General features: G+C 40.5%; 1 protein-coding gene across 3 annotated transcripts in view; it reads left to right on the top strand.

Annotated features, from left to right (window-relative positions):
- The window catches only part of FHIP1A (FHF complex subunit HOOK interacting protein 1A), a 288,999-nt gene that overhangs the window by 156,525 nt on the left and 107,844 nt on the right, over positions 1-24,630 (top strand). For all 3 annotated transcript variants that reach the window (XM_043484596.1, XM_043484579.1, XM_043484588.1), the window contains one exon: positions 20,132-20,364. In XM_043484596.1, the coding sequence (XP_043340531.1) occupies positions 20,260-20,364 (105 nt within the window). In that variant the 5' untranslated portion in view covers positions 20,132-20,259. The remainder of the gene's footprint in view (positions 1-20,131; positions 20,365-24,630) is intronic.

Genomic DNA, 24,630 nt, shown 5'->3' with positions numbered 1-24,630 from the left:
TTTCCACAAAAAATTTAAGCTTATTTGTTCTAGTTTTGTGAAAAATGCCAGTGGTATTTTTGATAGATATTGCATTGAATGTGTAGGTTGTCTTGAGTAATATGGTCACTTAAATTATTAATTTAATGTAATATAGTAAATTAATTTAATATATTAATTATAATTATATTAATTCTTCTATATTAATTATTCAAATCCAAGAACACCTTTCCATCTATTAATGTTGTCAGTTTCTTTCATCAGTGTCTTATAGCTTCTTGAGTATTGGTCTTATGCCTCCTTAGATAGATTTATTCTTAGATATTTTATTCTTTTTGATGCAGTGGTAAATGATATTGTTCCTTTAATTTTTCTTTTTATATTTCATTGTTTTTGTGTGTAAATGCAACAGATATCTGCATATTAATTTTGTATTCTGCAGCTTTACCATATGAGCGCTAATGGTTTTCTGGTGGCATCTTTAGAATTTTCTGTGTGTAGTATCATGTCATATGAAAACAATGATACTTTTCCTTCTTCCTTTCCAATTTGAATTCCTTTTATTTCTTGTCTGATTGCTGTGGCTAATATTGCCAAAATTATGTTAAATAAAACTGATGAGATGGGGCAATTTTGTCTTATTCCTGATTTAGAGAAAATACTTTCAGTTTTTCACCACTGAGTATGGTATTACCTGTGGGTTTGTCATATATGACCTTTCTTATGTTGAGGAATGTTCCCTCTATGCCCACTTTCTGGAGAGTTTTTTTTTAAACATAAATGGATTTTAAATTTTGTTGAAGCTTTTTCTGCATCCATTGAGATGATCATATGGTTTTTATTCTTCACTTCATTAATACGGTGTAGCCCATTGATTGACTTGCAGATACTGAAAAAATCATTGCCTCCCGGGGATGAATCCCACTTAATCATTATTATGATCCTCTTAATGTATTGTTGAACTCAGTTTGCTAATATTTTGCTGAGGGTTTTTGCACCTGTGTTCATCAGTGATATTAACCTATAATTTGTATGTGTGTGATAACTTTGTCTGTTTTTGGTATAAGGGTGTTATATCATAGAACAAGTTTGAAAGTGTTCCTCTGCAATTTTTCGAAAGAGTTTCAAAAGAATATGTGTTATCTCTTCTCTGAATGTTTAGTAGAATTCACCTGTGAAGCCATCTGGTCCTGGATTTTTGTTGGTTGGGGGTTGTTACTTATTCAGTTTCATTACTGGAAATTAGTTTGTTGATATTTTTCTTTTGTTCAGTCTCAGGAGATGGTACCTTTCTAAGAATTTGTCCATGTCCTCTAGGTTATCCATTTCATTGGCTTATAGTTGTTTATAGTATTCTCTTATGATCCTTTATATTTCTGTGGTGTTGGCTGTAACTTCATCTTTTTCATTTCTGATTTTATTCACTTGGGCCCACCCCCTTTTTTTCCTCACAAGTCTGGCTAAAAGTTAATTAATTTTGCTTATCTTTTCAAAGAACCAGCTTTTAGTTTCATTGATATTTTATATTTTGGTCTTTATTTCACTTATTTCACCTATGATCTTTATGCTTTCTTTCTCTTTACAAACTTTGGAATTAGTTTGTTCTTTTTTATCAAGTCCTATTAAGTGTAAGGTTAGGTTGTTTATTTGAGATTTTCCTAGTTTCCTGAGGTAAAGTTGTATCACTGTAAACTTCACTCTTAGAACTGCTTTTGCTGCATCCCAAAGGTTTTGGATTGTAATGTTTTCATTTTACATGGAAAAGAAACGAAAAAGGCAGAATGGTTGTCCGAGAAGGCCTTACAAATAGCCGTGAAAAGAAGAGAAGCGCAAAGCAAAGGAGAAAAGGAAAGATATTCCCATCTGAATGCAGAGTTCCAAAGAATAGCAAGGAGAGATAAGAAAGTCTTCCTCAGCGATCAATGCAAAGAAATAAAGGAAAACAACAGAATGGGAAAGACTAGAGATCTCTTCAAGAAAATTACAGATACCTAGGGAACATTCCATGCAAAGATGGGTTCGATAAAGGACAGAAATGGTATGGCCCTAACAGAAGCAGAAGATATTAAGAAGAGGTGGCAAGAATACACAGAAGAACTGTACAAAAAAGATCTTCATGACCCAGATAAGCACAATGGTGTGATCACTCACCTAGAGCCAGACATCCTGGAATGTGAAGTCAAGTGGGCCTTAGGAAGCATCACTACGAACAAAGCTAGTGGAGGTGATAGAACTCCAGTTGAGCTATTTCAAATCCTGAAAGATGATGCTGTGAAAGTGCTTCAGTCAATATGCCAGCAAATTTGGAAAACTCAGCAGTGGCCACAGGACTGGAAAAGGTCAGTTTTCATTCCAATCCCAAAGGATGCTCAAACTACTGCACAATTGCACTCATCTCACACACTAGTAAAGTAATGTTCAAAATTCTCCAAGCCAGGCTTCAACAGTACATGAACTGTGAACTTCCAGTTGTTCAAACTGGTTTTAGAAAGGGCAGAGGAACCAGAGATCAAATTGCCAATATCCGCTGGATCATCGAGAAAGCAAGAGAGTTCCAGAAAAACATCTATTTCTGCTTTATTGACTATACCAAAGTCTTTGACTGTGTGGATCACAATAAACTGTGGAAAATTCTGAAAGAGATGGGAATACCAGACCACCTGACCTGCCTCTTGAGAAACCTGTATGCAGGTCAGGAAGCAACAGTTAGAACTGGACATGGAACAACAGACTGGTTCCAAATCAGGAAAGGAATACATCAAGGCTGTATATTGTCACCCTGCTTGTTTAACTTATATGCAGAGTACATCATGAGAAACGCTGGGCTGGAAGAAGCACAAGCTGGAATCAAGCGTGCCGGGAGAAATATCAATAACCTCAGATATGCAGATGACACCACCCTTATGGCAGAAAGTGAAGAGGAACTAAAAAGCCCCTTGATGAAAGTGAAAGAGGAGAGTGAAAAAGTTGGCTTAAAGCTCAACATTCAGAAAACTAAGATCATGGCATCTGGTCCCATCACCTCATGGGAAATAGATGGGGAAACAGTGGAAGCAGTGTCAGACTTTATTTTTTGGGCTCCAAAATCACTGCAGATGGTGACTGCAGCCATGAAATTAAAAGATGCTTACTCCTTGGAAGGAAAGTTATGACCAACCTAGATAGCATATTAAAAAGCAGAGACATTACTTTGCCAACAAAGGTCCGTCTAGTCAAGGCTATGGTTTTTCCAGTGGTCATGTATGGATGTGAGAGTTGGACTATAAAGCAAGCTGAGTGCTGAAGAATTGATGCTTTTGAACTGTGGTGTTGGAGAAGACCCTTGAGAGTCCCTTGGACTGCAAGGAGATCCAACCAGCCCATCCTAAAGGAGATCAGTCCTGGGTGTTCATTGGAAGGACTGATGGTGAAGCTGAAACTCCAATACTTTGGCTACCTCATGTGAAGAATTGACTCATTGGAAAAGACCCTGATGCTGGGAAAGATTGAGGGCAGGAGGAGAAGGGGATGACAGAGGATGAGATGGCTGGATGGCATCACCGACTCGATGGACATGAGTTTGAGTAAACTCTGGGAGTTGGTGATGGACAGGGAGGCCTGGCGTGCTGCGATTCATGGGGTTGCAAAGAGTTGGACATGACTGAGCTACTGAACTGAACTGAACTGTTTTCATTTTATTGAAATGAAATGCCTCTAGATATTTTTTTATTTCTTCTTTGATTTTTTCATTGATTTATTGGTTGTTTAGTAGCATATTGTTTAGCTGACACATGTTTGTGGTTTTTTCAGTTTTGTTTTGTTTTTTTTTTTTTGTAGTTTATTTCTAGTCTCATAGCCTTGTGGTCAGAAGAGATGCTTAATATGGTTTCAGTTTTCTTAAATTTATTGAGACTGTTTTGTTCCTAATATGTGATGGATCCTGGAGAGTTTTTCATGTAGTTGAAAAGAATGTGTATTTTGCTGCTTTTGGGTGAAATACCCTCTATTTATCAGTTAGTGTGCCATTTAAGGTCAGAGTTTCCTTACTGATTTTCTGTCTGGATTATCTGTCCGTTGATGTAAGGGGGCTGTTAAAGTCTTCTACTATTATTGTGTTACTATCAAGTTCTCCTTTTATGTCTATTATTTGCCCTTATATCTTGAGGTTGGTTGTGTGTATATTTAGTTTTTATATCTTCCTCTTGGATTGATCCCTGATTATGTGGTGTTTTTCTTTGTCTCTTATTACAGTCTTTATTTTAAAGTCTATTTTGTCTAAATATTGCTACTCTGGCTTTCTTTTGAGTTCCATTTGTATGGAATATTTTTTTCTATCCTCTCACTTTGTCTGTGTTTTTAGATCTAGTGAGTCTGTTGTAGGCAGCATAGATACGGGTCTTGTTTTGTTTTATCCATTCAGCAACTCTCTCTCTTTTGATTGGAGCATGTAGTTCATTTACATTTATGGTAGTTATTGATAATGTGTCTTCTTATTGCCAGTTTGTTAATTGTTTCTGTGTTGTTTTGTATATCCCCCCCCCCTTCTTTTTCTGTCCTCTTGTGATTTGATGACTCTCTTTAGTGTTATGTTGGATTCCTTTTTCTTTTTTGAGTGTATATCTATTACAGATTTTTGGTTTGTTGCTGCCATATGTTTTTTATATAGAAATCTCTGTATATACATGATAGCTTTAAATTTCAATTAAAATCACAACTTCAGTTGCATTTAAAAAACCTGCATTTGTATTCCCTTCCCCTTGTGATTACTGTTTTTGATATCATGTTTTACATCTAATTGTTTTGAGTATCTCTTAACTGCTTATTGTGGTTATAGATTATTTTAATATTTTTGTCCCTTCACCTTTCTACTAGCTTTGTATGTGGATGATTACTTACCTTTACTGTATGTTTGCCTTTACTGATGAGCTTTTTCATTTGATGATTTTACTGTTTCTAGTTGTAGCCTTTTTTTTTTTTTTTGCCTAGAGAAGTTTCTTTAGCATTTGTTGTAAAGCTGTTTTGGTGGTGCTGAACTGTTAGCTTTTGCTTGTCGGTAAAGCTTGATTTTTTCCATCAAATCTGAATAAGAGCCTTGCTGGGTAGACTATTCTTGGTTGTAGGTAAACGTTTCCTGTAAACGTATCATGCCATCCCTTCTGGCCTGCAGAGTTTCTACTGAAAAATCAACTATAGCTATACAAGAGTTCCCTTATATGTTCCTTTTTGCTTTTTACTTTGCTGCTTTTACTGTTCTCTCTCTCTTTTTCTCATACTGTGTTCGTCTTTGGCTAATCCTGTGTGGGACTCTGTGCTTCTTAGATTTAGGTGACTACTTCCTTTCCAGTGTTATGGGAATTTTAAGTTGTTATGTCTTCACGTACGTTCTCAACCCTTTTCTTTCTCTCTTCTCCTTCTGGAACCCCTGAATGTGAATATGATTGCACTTGACCTTACCCTAGAGATCTTTTATACTGTGCGCATTTCTTTTAATTCCTTTCTCTTTTTTTTCTGTTCAGCAGCAGTGATTTTCAATACTCTGTCTTCCAACTCACTGATCCATTCCTTAGTATCATTTATTCTGCTGTTGAATCCTTCTAGTACATTTTTTCATTTCGGTTATTTTATTTTTCACCTCTGTTTGGTTTTTCTTTATATTTTCTAACTCTGTTAAAAACTTCTGGTTTCTCATCCATTCTTCTCCTGAGTCGTTTGACCATCTTTATGACCATTTCCCTAAACTATTTCTAGGACAGATTGCCTGTTTCAGGTTTAGTTAGTTCTTCTTCTGGGGTTTTATTTAGCTTCTTCATTTGCAACATATTTCTCTGCCACCTTATTTTGTCTGAGTTACTGTTTGTATTTTTATGCATGTGGTAGGTTAGTTACATTTTTCAGCCTTGGAGAAGTGGCCCCCCTATAGGAGACATTGTATGTGTCCTAGCAGTGCATGCCCCAAGCTGTATGCTCTAGGGGTTCCCCTCACGAGGGCTGCATGGGATCTTTCTCTTGGGGGCAAGTTGATTATGTAGGCAGTCTGCTAGGCTTGCTTGACTCGTGGCCCAGTTGGTTGCCAAGCCCTGCATTTTGTGGAGGCTGTTGACTGTAGTTGGTAGGACCCGGTTAAGACGGAACTGTCTGCAGAATCCCAGGGTGCCCCAGGGCTCGTGCTGGCTCCATGCGGGGTGGACTCAGGGCTCGGAAGACTTCGGGTTTGTCTCCTCCCCACTGTTGGGTGAAGCCAGGTCCTGGGGTTAGTGCCGGATTTCTGGCAGGCAGAGCAGGGTCCTAGGGTCTGGCAGCAATGCTGGGAATCCCAGAGCTGGTGTCAGGTTGCTGGTGATGAGGGAATGGTTCCTGACACCATTGGTGTAGGGCCCGGGGTGTCTCAAAGCTTTTGTTGGCCTGCTGGTGGGCATAAGCAGGACTCAGATGGTCCCAGAGTGCATGGCCTGCAGTGGGCTGTCGGGATCTGCAGGCCTGTGGTTTCCCAACGTCTGCTGTCTGCCCCCTGGTATGTGGAGTTGAGGCTTCGCCCTTTAGCGGACAGGGCTGTTTCTAGCGGCATGTCTAGAGGGGGCTGTGGGCGCAGGAAGTCGTTAGGCAGTCTGTCTGCTGATGGCTGGGGCTGCGTCTGCCCAGTCAGTCACTTGGCCTGAGGCCTCTCTCCCAGCGCTCGTCCCTACAGGCTGTCGAGCGGTGCCAGGCTTTCGCACTGATACGCTAGAGGAAGGACAGCACACTGGTGCCCTCCGTGTGGTGGAAGGGGCTCCCGAGAGTGACTGTCACCAGGATCAGTGCCCCTGGGTGAGCGGCCGCCGCCCCTCGGCACTCTTGGGAGACCTTCCAACACTAGCACGCAGGTCTGGCTCTGCCTCCTGCCAAATTAGTGCTTTTACTCTGGGTCCCAGGGCCTGTGAGAGTGTGTGTCCTCCCGTTACAAGTGGAATGTGCTTCCACTTGTCCTTTGGGACTCCTGAAGTGAGGCCCCGCTGGCCTTCAAAGCCGAATGCTTGGGGGGCCGTGTTCCTGGTACCGGACTCCTGGGCAGGGGGGCCCGGCGTGTGGGCCTGTGACTCTCACGCACGTGGTGGAGCTTCTGTAATGCATTTATTCTCCCGTTTGTGTGTGGCCCACCCAGACTGATTCCATCATGAGTTTGCCTCTTCTGCCAGTCTGGCTGCGGTTCCCTCTTTATGTCTTTAATGGTAAAAGATCTTTTCTGCCTGGTTTCGGTCTTTTTCATCAATGATGGTTCTGAAAATAGTTGTGATTTTGGTGTGCTGGGAGAGCAGGTAGTCTCAGAGTCTTTCAATTCCACCATCTTGGTCGATCTGCATCCTTTTTAAAATTGCGATGTGCTATTTCAATATAGAAGTGCCCTATTTATATAACCTGACTGCTGCTGATGGGTATTTGGGGTCTTTCCAGTTGTTTACTATCTAAGCAGTGCCTCAAAGCATATCTCATGTAGTTTGAGAGGTACTAATGGTTAGACCCCAGGATATCTGTGTGACCTTGATTAGACCAGCACCATTACTTCTCCATGCCTGTTTCTGAATCTTGTAGAAGAGGGAAGTGTAGTTCACAGGATTGCTGAGAAGATTTAATGAGTTAATGGTATAATGTCTTCAGAATAGTGCCTGGCACAGTGTCAACTCTTTGCTGTTATTCAATATGTCATTTTGTAATGTGAAAGTATATTTATAGGATGTAAATGTACTTCAAAAAATTTTTTAAGCTACTTTAAAGATGCATTCATGGTAAAACTATGAAGAGTCCCCAAACAGAGACTAATAGCCAACTGAGATTCTAAGGTTATTACTGAAGAGACAAGCATGGGACTTTTGTGACTTCAGTGATATAAAAAGTACCATTTCAGCAGCTTAGCAGTTGTTCTAGCCTGTGAGTAACCGGGATCTTGTGTAATAATCAGGGCAAGACTCTGTGTTACAAATTTCATGGCTGGTTAGATATTTACACCCTGACTCAAAACACTGCAAGGTGTGGTGTCTGAGGTACAAAGTGATTAGCAGTTATGATAATGTTAGAATAGAATAGAAGCGATTTTGCTGTTCAAATTCAGTTTTAAAGGCTGTTGCCAAATTGCTCTTTGCAGGTAGAACAGCAGTATAATTTCTCAATTGAGGTGTATGAGATGGACCCATTTTTACTTTTCCTAAGTCTCCTCTTGAAATATGTAAATTTGGACATTGATAATATACGACTGAGGCCCATGTAGTTGTTACTGAGCAAGGAGAACTTTCAAGTTAAATTTTTTTGCCTCTGAAATTTTTCAGTGATCCTAAATCTTGCTTTTTATTTTTTATTAGTATGAAATCTTGATGATAAACTGATCATAGCAATAATATATATAGAGTGGTTAACTACTTTAAACAATAGGTTTTTATTATGAACTTCTAGAATCTTTTGCCTACTCCTGGATGAAAAAATAGTCTTTTAAATTTTGGTTCAGCAGTGATACCATTTGTTAGTTTATTATATTTGCATGTAAGAAAGTCTTTCATTAATTTTATGATCATAAAAAGTTAAGAAATGGGGAATTATTAGGTTACCATATAAGTGCTATGCGCAGACGCTCAGTCATGTCTGACTGTTTGCGACCCCATAGACTGTAGCCCGCCAGCCTCCTCTGTCCGTGGGATTTTTTGGGCAAAAATACTGGAGCGGGTTGCCATTTCCTCCTCCAGGGTATAAGTGCTCTAAGTGCTAGTATTATGCTGCCTATGTGAAATCAGGATAGCTGTGTCAGATATTTCAAGTGCTGCTGACTTACTCCACTTCTATCCTGTTTATGTGCACAGAAGGCAGCCAGACTCTTCATGGCCCATTTCGCAGACTGGTGAAGAAAGGTTCTTTGTCCTAATTGGCATAGGACCGTGTTCTTTGAGCCCGTTGCTAATATTAGAATAAATGTTAATCACTTTGTACCTCTGACGCCACACCTTGCAGTGCTTTGGAGGTGGAGTGTAAGTATCTAACCAGCCATGAAATTTGTAAGGCACTGGGGCTTGCCCTGATTGTTACTCAAGATCATAGTTACTCACAGGCTGGAACACCCCTAAGCTGCTTAAATGGAACTTTTTGTATTTCCAAAGTCACAAAAGTTCCATGACTGTCTCTTCAGTAACACTTTTAGAATTTGAACTGGCTGTTAGCCTCTGTTTGGGGACTCTTTATGAATGCAATTTAAAGTGACTTATAAACTTTTTCATGGCAAATAGATGGGGAAACAGTGGAAACAGTGTCAGACTTTATATTTCTGGGCTCCAAAATCACTGCAGATGGTGATTGCAGCCATGAAATTTAAAGACGCTTACTCCTTGAAAGGAAAGTTATGACCAACCTAGATAGTGTATTAAAAAGCAGAGACATTACTTTGCCAACAAGGTCCGTCTGGTCAAGGCTATGGTTTTTCCAGTGGTCATGTATGGATGTGAGAGTTGGACTGTGAAGAAAGCTGAGCGCCGAAAAATTGATGCTTTTGAACTGTGGTGTTGGAGAAGACCCTTGAGAGTCCCTTGGACTGCAAGGAGACCCCAACCAGTCCATCCTAAAGGAGATCAGTCCTGGGTGTTCATTGGAAGGACTGATGCTGAAGCTGAAACTCCAATACTTTGGCTACCTCATGTGAAGAGTTGACTCACTGGAAAAGACCCTGATGCTGGGAGGGATTGGGGGCAGGAGGAGAAGGGGATGACAGAGGATGAGATGGCTGGATGGCATCACTGACTCAATGGACGTGAGTTTGGGTGAACTCCAGGAGTTGGTGATGGACAGGGAGGCCTGGCGTGCTGCAGTTCATGGGGTCGCAAAGAGTGGGACACAACTGAGCGACTGAACTGAACTGATAAACGTTTTTGAATGCGGGCAATTCATGGACCCTTTTTAGAACTGGCTGAAAACTGTAGCCACCTCTCTCCAGGGAAATGTGCCCACAATTTGTGAGATTTGTGAATATATATGGAATTTTATTGTTAGTACACTCATTGCACTTAGTACATCTTAAACCATGCATGGATGAAGGACATTTTTGAAAAGGAGATTTTTTTTTTTCCCCTTTTGCTGTTCTGAAAGGTAATCAGCACATCGGCTTAATTATGCTGCAGGTTGCATATTTGAAATTTTTCGCATAAAGGCATTTGAAAGACTGCTGGTAGGGAACTAATTCTGATTGATAGAGCTGCAAAGACAGGTATTAAACTAAGCAGCATAACTTCCCAAAGGTACCTCCTTTTCCAGGTAAATGACCAAGACATGTCGGTCAAATACTTAAGGTTTTTTTTTTCCAGGAGAACTTCTTGAGAAGAACTTCATTAGTATGAGAGAGTTCTTAGAAATTCAGAGCATCTACCTCAAATCCCTGCTTTAAAATGCTTCCCTGTGGAATTTGTCAGATAAATTTATCTCTGAATTTACCTTAGCTAAATTTTAGAGTTTTACAGCAGATATTGTAACTGAGTTACCCCTTAATAGCTTTCAACAAAATAGTTATGTGACTGGATGGTGCACACTACCAAGATTATAGTGATTGATTGGGTTGTTGGGGAGACTTTGCCCAAGAATGGTCTGGTTTTCACTTTCTGACAAATCACTCCATGTGTGGAAGAGACTTTTCCTGTTCAGTCACCAATGAGCTGATGCCTCAACTTTTCCTATAATTTTCAAAAGCTATAATTTTTACTGTCCAAATCTTTGCCACTAGGGGTTTAATTTCTTAAGCAGCCTTAAAAGTTAAGTCCCATAACAAATTTTTGGTATGTTTTAGATAATAACTTTCATTTTTCTTCTTCATTCATTCTGCTTATCAGTCCCTTGCATGGCACTTGGGTTTGACCTAGTTGGCTGGCAACTTATTCTGGTGAAATTAAGATGTAAAACATGGTGGAATTATTTCCTGGCATTATTAGCAGTTTTCTGAAATCTGGTTACTATTTTGAGGCATGCATTTATCAAAGCCTGAAACCATTTGGAATCACGCATTGCAAGCATTTTCTGTTTTCATCCTATGTGTTAACAGGTTACCTACAACTTAGGGGAACAAAACAATATGTGCTTTGCTGAAATGATGGATAGTGAACTGAATGAACCAACAAGTTGAGGGAGTCTTAGGACAAGGTCCAGGAGTTGGGGGCTGTTCGATGCTGGCTTTATTTTCCACAGCCCAGCATTCCCATGTGATACAACAGCAAGAGAGAAAAGGAAACAGGGCCAGAGATTAGAGCACAGGGAGGATTTCCTCTTAATAGATTTTTATAAGGCTCTGCAGAGAGGTTGTCTGACGTAGTGTGACTCAAAATGAATCCTCCCCCATCGCTATTAGTTATAATTGAGGGCACACAGTTCCCGTCTCTTCAGGTTTTCCCAATATTTGAGGAGTCTTCACCCTTAGATGGAATTTTATTTGATTAGCACATTTGTATTAATAGACTATGTATTTAATAGCAGCCAATTCAGAGCCTTCTAAAGTACATTCTAAAACAATGAGCTTTTTTTCTGTTGGCAGTTGCTCGGGAAAAAAAACCAACCAACCAACCACAGGTTATATTTTGAGATGGTTGATTTCTGTGCTCTGGGTTCCTTAAGTGAAATATGCTTTACTCATAAAAAAGATGAGAGATAGACTCCCTTTCACAACTGGAATTCTTACAAAGCTTTTTGTACCGTGGCTGTTATCCTCTTTTAATGATTATCTGATCGCACACTGTGCTCAGCTGTGTCTGACTCTGTGCAACCCCAGGGACTGCAGTCCGCCAGGCTCCTCTGTCCTTGGGATTTCCCCGGCAAGAATACTGGAGTGGGTTGCCATTTCCTTCTCCAGATTATCTGATTACTCCTCCACAGTTAGTATAATGGTTGCAATAAAGGATAGAAAATAATGACTTTGAGCTGGGAGAGACCTGAGAAATAATAATTTAATCTTAATTACTCCCCCAAGCAAGGTTTCAAACCAAGAGCCTCCTGCTGTTTTAGACCCCAACTCCCAGTCAAAGCTTAAGTCTCCGAGTAGAGACCTTATGTTTTCTGCCATGCTTGGAGAACTGAGATAAAAACTCTTAGCGCTAATACTTTGTTCCCCACTTTAAATCCGCTAATACTTTGTTCCCCACTTTAAATCCCCCTAAACTCTGATCATCTCCAGAAACCAGCCAGAGGTATATCAGGAGGGAGGGAGAAGGGAAGATGGAAAGGGAACCTGCCATGTTTGTCCATCAAGTTCAAGGTTTGGTGACTTGCTGTGAAAAGAGCCTGGTGTGCTGCAGTCCACGGGGTCGCAAAGAGTCGGACACGACTGAGTGACTGGACTGGACTGAACGGAACTGTGAAGAGTTGGCCTTGCTTCTCTTACCTCTAGGTCTCTCCTACCTGTGCTCTTGACCGCACCTTTCTCCTGATCCTCTTGCTCCACCAGAATCTGTGTGTGTTGGGGGGGTGGGTGGGTGGGTGGCGGGTATCTTCTAATTCTCCATGATAGTTGATTCCTTTTCATTAGATCTGCAAATAGGATCACTTTTCCCTTAACAAAAATGTTCCCTAAGCTATGTCTCTCCTTAAGGTCACCATCCATTTCTTTCTCTTCAGGATTTTTAAAAATAATCCATTATTAGAAGATATTATATTTAAATACTGTATGATATCACTTATGTGCAATTTAAAAGCAACATGAATGAATGCACATGTAAAATAGAAACAAACAGATTTAGGGGCTTCACTGCTGGCTCACTGATGAAGAACCTTCCTGTCAATGCAGGAGATGTGGGTTCAATCCCTGGGTCAGGATGATCCCCTGGAGGAGGAGATGGCAACCCACTCCAAGATTCTTGCCTGAAGAATCCCATGGACAGGGGGGCCTGGCAGGCTACAGTCCACGGGGTCACAAAGAGTTGGACACGACTTAGCAACTACACAGATATTTAAATATGGAAAAGGATATTTAAATATGTTAAATTGAAGGATGGTATGAGACCTGTTCAGTTGCTCAGTCATGTGCCACTCTTTGTGACCCCATGGACTGCAGCACGCCAGGCCTCCCTGTCCATCACCAACTCTCAGAGCTTGCTCAAACTCATGTCCATCGAGTTGGTGATGCCATCCAACCATCTCATCCTCTGTCATCCCCTCTCCTCTCGCCTTCAGTCTTTCCTAGCACCAGGGTCTTTTCCAGTGAGTCAGTTCTTTGCATCAGGTGGCCAATGTATTGGAGTTTCAGCTTCAGCATCAGTCCTTCCAATGAATATTCAGGACTGATTTCCTTTAGGATGGACTGGTTGGGTCTCCTTGCAGTCCAAGGGATTCTCAAGAGCCTTCTCCAACACCACAGTTCAAAAGCATCAATTCTTCGGCGCTCAGCTTTCTTTATAGTCCAACTCTCACATCCATACATCATTACCAGAAAAACCATAGCTTTGACTAGATGGACCTTTGTCAGCAGAGTAATGTCCCTGCTTTTTAATATGCTCTCTAGGTTGGTCATAGCTTTTCTTCTAAGGAACAAGTGTCTTTTAATTTCATGACTGCAGTCACCATTTGCAGTGATTTTGGAGCCAAAGAAAATAAATTCTCTCACTGTTTCCATTGTTTCCCCATCTATTTGCCATGAAGTAATGGGACTGGATGCCATGATCTTCATTTTCTGAATGTTGAGTTTTAAGCCAACTTCCCACTCTCCTCTTTCACTTTCATCAAGGGGCTCTTTAGTTCTTCTTTGCTTTCTGCCATAAGGGTGGTGTCATCTGAGTATCTGAGATTATTTCTTCCGGCAGTCTTGATTCCAGCTTGTGCTTCTTCCAGCCTGGCATTTTGTGTGATGTACTCTGCATATAAGCAGGGGGACAATAAGCAGGGTGACAATGTACAGCCTTAATGTACCCCTTTCCCGATTTGGAACCAGTCTGTTGTTCCATGACCAATTCTAACTCTTGCTTCTTGACCTGCATACCGATTCTCAGGAGGCAGGTAAGGTGGTCTGGTATTCCCATCTCTTTAAGAATTTTCCACAGTTTGTGATCCACATAGTCAAAGGCTTTGGTGTAGTCAATAAAGAAAAAGTAGGTTTTTTTGGAAACTCTTTTGCTTTTTTTGGTGATGGTATGAGATAATGTTTTATTAAATACCAAAATGTGTATCTTGTAAGTTCAGCCTGATAGTGAAGAGAGCTATATTAAAATACAGTCACTGGTAGTTCAGGGAAAAAATGTGATTTTGACACATTTATAGCTCTCGTAAGTATTGTAGTTCTTGAGAGAGACTGAAATTAGAGGTCCATTTGGGAGTGACATTGAAGGAATTTTTACATTGGAAAGAAGTATGATCTATATGACTAGAATCTAGGCTTTTGTGATTATGTGGTATATTTTATAATTCTGTGATATGGAAACATATGTTTGTGCTTTTTTCAAAATCAAATAAAAATATGTACTTTCAAAAAAGGGCAAATAAAGACACAGGTAATTCTTCTATCAGTTATTCTGTTTTCAATAACATTTAATAGAAATTTTCCCTCCTTATTGATGGAAAATATTTCTATATATAATTATTAATGAGATATATAAATGTGGCTACTCAGCAGTGTCTTTGGAAATAATGTAGTCAGTTCTGTCTTTGCAGTATAGAACCTGTGTTGATATCTCAGCATAAATATATACAGACAGACAGGCAGACATGTATTCTGACAGCTCATTTCTCCACTCCAAGACCAAAAACCTCAACTATCACACCACAATACCACTCGCAACCACTGTGGGAAAAAAAGTCATTTGGGTATTTTTTTTATTGGTGGTGGTTTGTCTGAAGAATGGAAAAAACATCACTCCTTTAAGAGCTGAATGATTTCTAGGGCTTTTTCTTGGGCATGAAATTCGAGTTGATGCACACGTTTGTATTTATGGGGAGAACGGGTGGCATGTGGGCCAGGAGCAGTGAGCTTTGCTCTGACCATTCCCAGCTCCAGACGCCTGAGGCTGAAGAGAGCAGAGGGCCAGAGGGGTGACTCCAGTGATGGTGTGTGACATGTGTGTGTGATCTGACACCTGTAGCCTCTCCTGTCTGCTCACAGCCTTTTGCTTAGTTTTGTCCTCTGTCTTTACTTGGGAGTTTAGCTGTTATTTGAGAGTTAAAGAAAAAACTTGGAATTGGAAAAAGGAAAGGCTGATAATGGGAAAATGCAGAAATAGGTTGAAAACCTTGGTGCTTGAGGAAATACGTTCTTACACATCACTCACAAGTATGGAACCGGTGCTCTCAGCTCTGCGCTGTCCGGGGCCGTGCCAGCGGTTCGCCGCTCTAACCCGGGAGTGAGAAAGTGTGGGAAGACCCACCTGGCCTCTGGGTGCTGGGTGGTGTTTTCATTGACAGGGGCTCCTGATACGGCCTTTCCTGTCCCAAACACGACTTTCTGTCTTCTCTTTCTCTCCCTTCTCTCCCAAGTTCTCTCGATGTTGTGGTTTCTATAATCATGGCGTATTTATATTTTCCAGGCATCTGCCTCAAGAGTATGACTGGATAAGCATCAACCAAGTGAAATGTGTTTTTTTCAGAGAAGATACAGTTTCCTTAAGGGACTAGGGTCAGGGATTACAAGTGTTACAAAGGAGAATATAGTTTCTAGAAAGAACACTGGACTGGGAGTCAAGAGACATTTCTATCTCTATCAGAACAAACCTGCAGGACTTCCCTGCTGGTCCAGTGGCTGAGACCCCACGCTCACGATGCAGCGGGGCCCAGATTCCATCCACGGTCAGGGAGCTAGATCCCATATGCTGCATCTAGGACTTGGCAAAAATAAATAAATGCTTAAAATAAAAAAAGAAGCAGTTGTAATAGGTCTGATCAGAGAGAAGGGATGTTTGGGCTAAGGTGGTAGCAGTGGAGATGAAGAAATATTTTTAAATATTTAAAAAAAAAGATCTAACTAGTAAGATTGTGGCCTTGGCTGAGATATTTGTCCTGTCTGTTTTTTGAAAAACAGGCATGTGAAGTCCCTTGAGAACTAACGTAAAGCATCTTAGAAAGCGCGTTTCTATTTTTGGTTTAGAGGCAGTTGGCATGGTTTATGTTCCCTTAACGCCTTCGAGGAAGAATCTGAGAATCCTGGAGCTGGAAGGCATCTGAGAGAGTCTTCTACTTTTTCAGCCTCTGGAAAAACCCCAGGCACTCTGATTTCCTTGTTGTTATCATTCAAATGAGAGACCTGGACATTTTCATAGAGATACAGTATTTAGGACAACAAGGAAGTTGAACCAGAATTTGCTTTATCTCTTATCACTTAAAACAAGGCTGCACACTGAGATGTTGTCTAGAAGGGCTAGCCTGCTAATCAGGGTGAGGCGGGAGGATCATAGGGAGTGTGCATGCATGCGCATGTGTGTTTGTGTGAGTTTGAACATGTACCTGTGTGTGTGTGTGGACGGCCATTCCTGATGTTTAAACACCAGCCGGGCCCATTGAAATATGCCTCTCAGTGGCAGAGAGCCATGATTGTCATCCGACAGTGTCTCATTGAAAGCACATTTGTATCATTAAGAATTATACGTTGGGGAATTCACCAATTTACTTAATAAAACAAATAGTCGTGGAAGATGGGCTTCCCTGGTGGCTCAGATGGTAAAGCGTCTCCCTGCAATGCAGGAGACCTGGGTTTGATCCCTGGGTCAGGAAGATCCCCCGGAGAAGGAAATGGCAACCCACTCCAGTACTCTTGCCTGGAAAATTCCATGGATGGAGGAGCCTGGTAGGCTACAGTCCATGGGGTCGCAAAGAGTCAGACACGACTGAGCGACTTCACTAAATCATGGAAGATAGAATTTAGTTGTTCCTTTCAGGTATATCAGGTATACAGTCCTCCTTCCAGCAGGCCTCTCTCTTTCTGCATACCTATTCCTCTGACGTTCTCCTTAAAAAGCATTTCTTTCCTCAAATGACTAATTCTTACAAGTTTTCTATTCTTATGTACTAAAATTTATTTTAAAGCTCTTTTGATGTTGGCTGGTGCATCTTCTACACCCCCCAGCAGAAACATTGCATTAACCAAAACATTCATTTGGTTCCATAAGAGCTTATGGAAAACCTGAATGAACATTTTGGTCAACCCAATACCTGTTTTGCATATTCCTTTAATTGTCTTCCAGCGTTTCGCTCTACTTCCCACAAAGAACTTGTAAGTCTAACCTGAACGTCACCTTAAGTCCCCCTCTCACATTTCATTGTTCATAGGAGGAATAGTTGATCAGTTTGATCAGTGTTCTTCTTGTAATACCTTTCATGTTACGCAGTTGAAAATAGTGTCTTGGGACTTCACTGGTGGTCCAGTGGCAAGTACTCTGTGCTCCCAATGCAAGGGAACTGGGTTCCATCCCTGGTCAGGGGACTAGATCCTCCTGCATGCTGCAATTAAAAATCCCACATGCTGCAACTAAGACCCAGTGCAGCCACAAAAATAAATATTGAAAAAAGAAAGAAAGAAAATAGCCTCTTAAAAAAAAACAGAAACACACTTTTGTCACTGTGCGTCTGAAAATTTTATCATAGACTTTGTTTTTCAGTGCTCTGATAATTATAATTCCTTTCCCCTGTACTCTCTCTAGTCTGTACACTAAAAAAAAAAAACACAACCATTTTGAACTATTGTTGTTGTTGTTCAGTTGCTCTGTCATCTCTGACTCTTTGCGACCCCAGGGACAGTAGTACACCAGGCTTTCCTGTCCTTCACTATCTCCTGGAGTTTGCTCAAATTCATGTCCATTGAGTTGGTGATGCTATGTAGCCATCTCATCCTCTGCTGCCCCCTTCTCATTTTCCCTTCAATCTTTCTCAGCATCAGAGGCTTTTCCAGAGAGTCAGCTCTTTGCATCAGGTGGCCAAAGTACTGGAGTTTCAGCTTCAGCATCAATAAATATTCAGGGTTGATTTCCTTTAGGATTGCCTGGTTTAATCTCCTTGCAGTCCAGAGGACTTTCAAGAGTCTTCTCCAACACAACAGTTCAAAGGCATCAATTCTTCGGTGCTCAGCCTTCCTTATGATCCAACTCTCACATCCATACATGACTACTGGAAAAACTATAGCTTTGACTATTCAGACCTTTGTTGACAAAATGATATGTCTACTTTTTTTTTTTTTTTAATTTTTATTTATTTATTTTGTCATACATTGATATGAATCAGCCATAGATTTACACGTATTCCCCATCCCGATCCCCCCTCCCACCTCCCTCTCCACCGATTCCTCTGGGTCTTCCCAGTGCACCAGGCCCGAGCACTTGTCTCATGCATCCCACCTGGGCTGGTGATCTGTTTCACCATAAATAGTATACATGCTGTTCTTTTGAAATATCCCACCCTCACATTCTCCCACAGAGTTCAAAAGTCTGTTCTGTATTTCTGTGTCTCTTTTTCCGTTTTGCATATAGGGTTATCGTTACCTTTTTTCTAAATTCCATATATATGTGTTAGTATGCTGTAATGTTCTTTATCTTTCTGGCTTACTTCACTCTGTATAAGGGGCTCCAGTTTCATCCATCTCATTAGGACTGATTCAAATGAATTCTTTTTAACGGCTGAGTAATATTCCATGGTGTATATGTACCACAGCTTCCTTATCCATTCATCTGCTGATGGGCATCTAGGTTGCTTCCATGTCCTGGCTATTATAAACAGTGCTGCGATGAACATTGGGGTGCACGTGTCTCTTTCAGATCTGGTTTCCTCAGTGTGTATGCCCAGAAGTGGGATTGCTGGGTCATATGGCAGTTCTATTTCCAGTTTTTTAAGAAATCTCCACACTGTTCTCCATAAACTAGTATGTCTACTTTTTAATACACTGTCTTGGTTTGTCATAGTTTTCCTTCCAAGGAGCATCTTTTAATTTCATGACTGCAGTGATTTTGGAACCCAAGAAAATAAAATCTGTCACTGCTTCTACTTTTCTCCCTTACATGTGCCATGAAGTGATGGGACCAGATGCCATGATCATAGTTTTTTGAGGGTTGAGTTTCAAGCCAGCTTTTTCACTCTCCTCTTTCACCTTCATCAAGAGGCTCTTTAGTTCCTCTTCACTTTTTACCATTATAGTGGTCTCATCTGCACATCTGAAGTTATTGATATTTCTCCCAGCAATCTTGATTCCAGCTTGTGCTTTATCCAGCCTGGTATTTCATGTGATATATTCTGCATATGAGTCAAATAAGCAGGGTGACTATATATAGCCTTGATGTACTCCTTTCCCAGTTTTGAACCAGTCAGTTGCTCCATGTCCAGTTCCAACTGTTAGTTCTTGACGCACAAGTTTTTCAGGAGTCGGGTAAGGCGGTATGGTACTCCCATGCCTGTATTCAGCCCTTCTTTGGGCTGACGAAACTGAGGAGATAATACTAATACCTTACTGCTTTTGTCAGAGTTAGCTCCACACAACTGGATACAACATTCCCTGTATGTTCTGTGACCTCAGTATCTTTTTTCTCCTCACTGACTCTGTTGGAGTCTTGACTTTGTATTTTATCCGCATAATTCATTTTTCATTGATAAATAAGCTGCTACTTTGCATTGATAAGCGTGCTGTGCTTTACTTACACTAAGTAAACGCTACCTTGTTTTTGATGGATCGTTTCTGATTTGTCCAGGTTACTTGGAATTCTATTTTTATATTTATTTTTCAGGGAAGTTAGAAACCTTAACTTAGTTTGTAGCCACGAAATGACTGAGAATGTTTTAAATTCCATTATGAAAGTCATTGATTTAAAAAAATTGTTATTATTGGACGCGGCAGTCTGGGTGCTGTGCCATAACTGCCCTAGGTTATAGCAAGCTATTTATTTTAGTCATAAAACACCACCAACATTGATAATCATAGTTTATTGCTTGAAACTAGATTTGAATGGTTTAGAATAATAATCTAGGGGGTTGTGGTTGATGGTAGTAGAGAGAATAAACTCAATAATTTTTGAATTTATTCACGTAGCTTCGGTAGCATCATTTTATATTTTTAGTAGCAAAGTGAGAGAAAAATATAAGAAAGGCTTTGGATTGAGCTTAAATGTCTATTTTGTAGATATTTTGCTCGGTGCTGGACTTTGAGAATGTCAGTGCTTTGATTTTAATTTAATCATATCCTATTTAATATATGAATGTAATGGAATTTCTTTTTTTGTTATTGTCATTACAGGTTTCAGAAGGTGACAATGAAATGTGAAGAAGTTACATTTCTACTGTGATACTTGAAAACTAGTGGCTACCTACCAAATTTTCATGAAAGTTAAATATGACTTAGGAGCATTTGATTTATGAAGGCTTATGATGTCATCTGTTGCGACAGAGAGCAAAATCCAGAGGGCGGTGAGCCTGCAGGGAGTTGACCCAGAAACATGCATGATTGTATTTAAAAACCACTGGGCGCAGGTAATGTATGAGTTCCACCCTCTCTGCTGGTTAGGTAGCCTTAGAGGCTTCTATTAGGGTGATCCATGGTTCCCTACCCGTGTGACAGGTAACCAACAAGGCTTCCAGAAAGGTAGGGGGGAAACCTTTTTAGGTAAGAAGAAAAGCAGATTTCTCTTCTTGTTTTCCTAGAATAGGTAGCTGGTTAAAAACCTTGCTTTTCACAGAAGCAATTACAGAACATGAATGTTCCCCAGATATTTTTAGAGGAGTAGCAGTTGGCCTTCAAGTGAGTTGTATATCACTTTGCAATACACTTGACCGTGAGTACATCCTCTTTCTTTCCCTTCTCCTGCTGATTTTAATTCAGTCCTTAAACTCTAACAATACTGAAAGACATATTTATTAAGTATTTGCCAATTGCTGTCCTGAATACTACAAATGCTGTGTATCATTTCATCTCCTCCACAAACTGGTAAGGCAGTTAGTTTTAGCTTCCTCATTTTACAGATGAGGGAATGGAAAATCGTTAGCGTGCCTGAGGTTATATGACTAGTGACTTTCCATTCAAGTACTTAGACTTTGGTCCCATGACTCCAAGACTAATGTATTTGACCTCTGTGCTCTACCATTTTTCAGGCTTGTGGTCCCTCAGTCATTTAAGGAAAGAAGGTAGCTAGAAGTATCTGAATTCATTACAAAGCTGTTTATAAAAGGTTTTTTAAAATTATTGTTATTCATTTTGACTTCTCTGTGACTCTTCTTGGATCTACTTGTATGACTAATTAAGGGTTGAATGATCAGGAAATTTACCAGCTTGCCCCTTCCCTCAGAGAGTTTACACGGAGAAAAATAAAGTCGGCATTCTTTACTACTTGTCCACCATTACACTCCCCAGGTGAGCTGGTAAGTGGCTATTTATGTGACAGTTTTTTAATGACTACCCAATTCCTTCCTGTGGCCGGAAATAGCACATTAGTTAAAGCACTGAGCCTGTAGATTATAGCAGTTACAGGGACACAGTTTGGATCAAAAACAAAATCAATTCTGCTTCTGGGCCGTTGACACTTTGTAGCTTCTTCTCACCATTCATTGTAAAGCTTCTAAGGTTCTTTTTATGCATTTCCCTTTCTCTGACTTTCAACTGTTAAAATCTTAATGGGTTTGCCCTGGATACTAAGGGCACATTTGCTTTAGCAATGGGAAGAAAGTAATACAGGAGTTTTCCAGATAATTTGAGTAACTACCTTTGGCTTTGCACTTGAGTGCTGACGCATAGTGCCTTTCATTTGGTGGCACCAGTTTAGTTGCTATGTCGTGTCTAACTCTTGCAACCCCAGGGACTGTAGCCTGCCAGACTCCTCTGTTCATGGGATTCTCCAGGTAAGAATACTGGAGTGGGTTGCCATTTCCTTCTCCAGGGAATCTTCCTGACCCAGGGATGGAACCCTGGTCTCCTGTGTTGCAGGCAGATTGTTAACTGACTAAGCTACAAGGGAAGTCCCTTTCGTTTAGTGCAGAAAAATACAGAGTTGAGGGTAAGGGTAAGTTTGTCAGAGGGACTGGAGTTTAGTTATTAAACATTTTCTTTTGTAAAATGAGTACACTCGTGGTCCAGCTGTGTTTCAGCCATTTCTTTAACTTTGACCAAATTTCTTACCCGTTGATCTTGACTTTGCGTTTGAATAAATCTGGAAAATGCCCTCAGTCTCTCTCTATTTCCCAAGGCTCTTGAGGGCCCAACTGTTACCTTTATGAATAAAAATACTGGTTAAATCAATTCATGAAGACCTCAGTGTAATTACAGTCATCCCTTGGTATCTGTGGGGTATTGGTTCCAAAATAACAGCAGATACCAAAATCTGAGGATGCTCAAGTCCTTTATACAAAATGATGTTTCCATATCACCTAGGCATGTCTGCACATCCTCCAAATCATCTCTAGATTACTTATGATAACTAATACAATATAAACACTAAGTGAATAATTGTAAATACAATGTAAATAGTTGCCAGTGTGCAGCAAACTCAAGTTATGCATTTTGGAACTTGCTGAAATTTTTTTCCAAATATGTTCAATCCGTGATTGGTTGAATTTGCAGAGGTGGAACCCACAGATACAGAGGACTGTGTTGTTAAATGGAGATTTAGTGAGCCCAAACTTCAGCTACCTCACTGTGGGCATCACAGGTGGGACATAGAAAAGTATAAGCCTTGGTCTGGGCTTTTCTTTTAGATTTATTTTTAACTGGAGGATAATTGCTTTACAATGTTTTATTGCTTTTGGCCATACAACAATGTGACCAGCCACAAGTTTACATATGTCTGCTTCCTCTTGAGTCTCCCTACCACCTCACCCCTTCCCACCCCTTTCGATTGTCACAGAGCACTGGGGCGCAGTCCCTGTGTTATGTAAGAGCTTCCTACGAGCTCTCTGTTTTACACGTGGTAACGTATATGTTTCAGTGCTACTGTCTCAGTTCATCCCCCCTTTCCTTCCTCTTTACCACATCTACAAGTCTCCTCTCTATGACTGCATCTCTGTTCCAGCCCTGCAAATCGGTTCGTCAGTACCACTTTTCTAGATCCCATATACGTGCATTAATATATATTTGTTTTTCTCTTTCTGACTGACTTCATCCTGTGTAACAGGCTTTAGGTTCACCCACCGCACTAGAACTGACTCAGATTAGTTCCTTTTTATGGCTGGATAATACTCCATTGTGTGTGTGTGTGCACGCGCGTGTGCATGTGTGTGCGTGTGTGTGTGTGTGTGTGTGTGTGTGTGTGTGTGTATGTATATATGGCACTACTTCTCTATCCAGTCATCTGTTGATGGACATCTAGGTTGCTTCCATGTCCTGGCTATTGTAAATACTGCTGCAGTGACCATTTGGGGTACATGTGCCTTTTTGAATTATGGTTTTCTCAGGGTATATGCCCAGTAGTGGGATCCTTGGATCATTTAGTAGTTTATTCCTAGATTTATTTTTTTAGGTAATTTCCATACTATTCTCCATAGTGATCAATTCACATTCCAGTGCAGTAGAGTTCCCTTTTCTCCATATCCTCTCCAGCATTTATTGTTTGTAGATTTTTTGATGATGGTCATTCTGATTGGTGTGAGGTGATACCTCATTGTAGTTTTGATTTGCATTTCTCTCATAATGAACAATGTTTAGCATTTTTTTTTAATATTTTCGTGTGTTTATTGGCCATCTGTATGTCTTCTTTGGATGTCTTTTTAGGTCTTCTGCTCATCTTTTGATTGGGTTATTTGTTTTTCTGATATTAAGCTGCATGAGTTGCTTGTAGAGATTAATCCTTTGTCAGTTGCTTCATTTACACTTATTTTCTCCCATTTTGGAGGTTGTCTTTTCATCTTGTTTATGGCTTTCTTTGCTATGCAAAAGCATCCAAGTTTAATTAGGTCCCATTTGTTTATTTTTGTTTTTATTTCCATTACTCTAGGAGGTGGGTCATAGAGAATCTTGCTGCAACTTCTGTCAACAAGTGTACTGCCCATTTTCCTCTTAAGTGTTTTATACTTTCTGGTCTTACAGTTAGGTCTTTAATCCATTTTGAGTTTATTTTAGTGTATGGTGTTAGGAAGTGTTCTAATTTTATTCTTTTACATGTAAGTGTCCAGTTTTCCCAGCACCACTTATTGAAGAGATTTTCTTGCCATCTTTATCAAAGATAAGGTACCCATAGGTGCTTGTGTTAATCTCTGGGCTCTCTATCTTGTTCCATTGGTCTGTATTTCTTTTGTGCCAGTACCATACTGTCTTGATGGTTGTAGCTTTGTAGTATACTGTGACGGAGGAGGCAGTGGCAACCCACTCCAGTACTCTTGCCTGGAAAATCCCATGGACGCAGGAGCCTGGTGGGCTGCAGTTCATGGGGTCACTAAGAGTCGGAAACGACTGAGCGACTTCACTTTCACTTTCCACTTTCATGCATTGGAGAAGGAAATGGCAACCCACTCCAGTGTTCTTGCCTGGAGAATCCCAGGGACGGGGGAGGCTGGCGGACTGCCGTCTATGGGGTCGCACAGAGTCGGACACGACTGAAGTGACTTAGCAGCAGCAGCAGCAGCAGTATAGTGTGAAGTCAGAAAGGTTGATTCCTCCAACTCTAGTTTTCTTTCTCAAGATTGCTTTGGCTTTTCAGGATCTTTTGTGTTTCCATAAAAATTGTGAATTTTTTTGTTCTGGTTCTGTGAAAAATGCCATTGGTAATTTGATAGGGGTTGTATTGAACCTGTAGATTGTTTGGGGTAGTATAA

This window comes from Cervus canadensis, chromosome 1 (assembly GCF_019320065.1).
Source record: "Cervus canadensis isolate Bull #8, Minnesota chromosome 1, ASM1932006v1, whole genome shotgun sequence".
Lineage (NCBI taxonomy): Eukaryota > Metazoa > Chordata > Mammalia > Artiodactyla > Cervidae > Cervus > Cervus canadensis.
The sequence above is the reverse complement of the archived record's forward strand: the minus strand, read 5'-3'. Positions and strand labels throughout refer to the sequence as shown.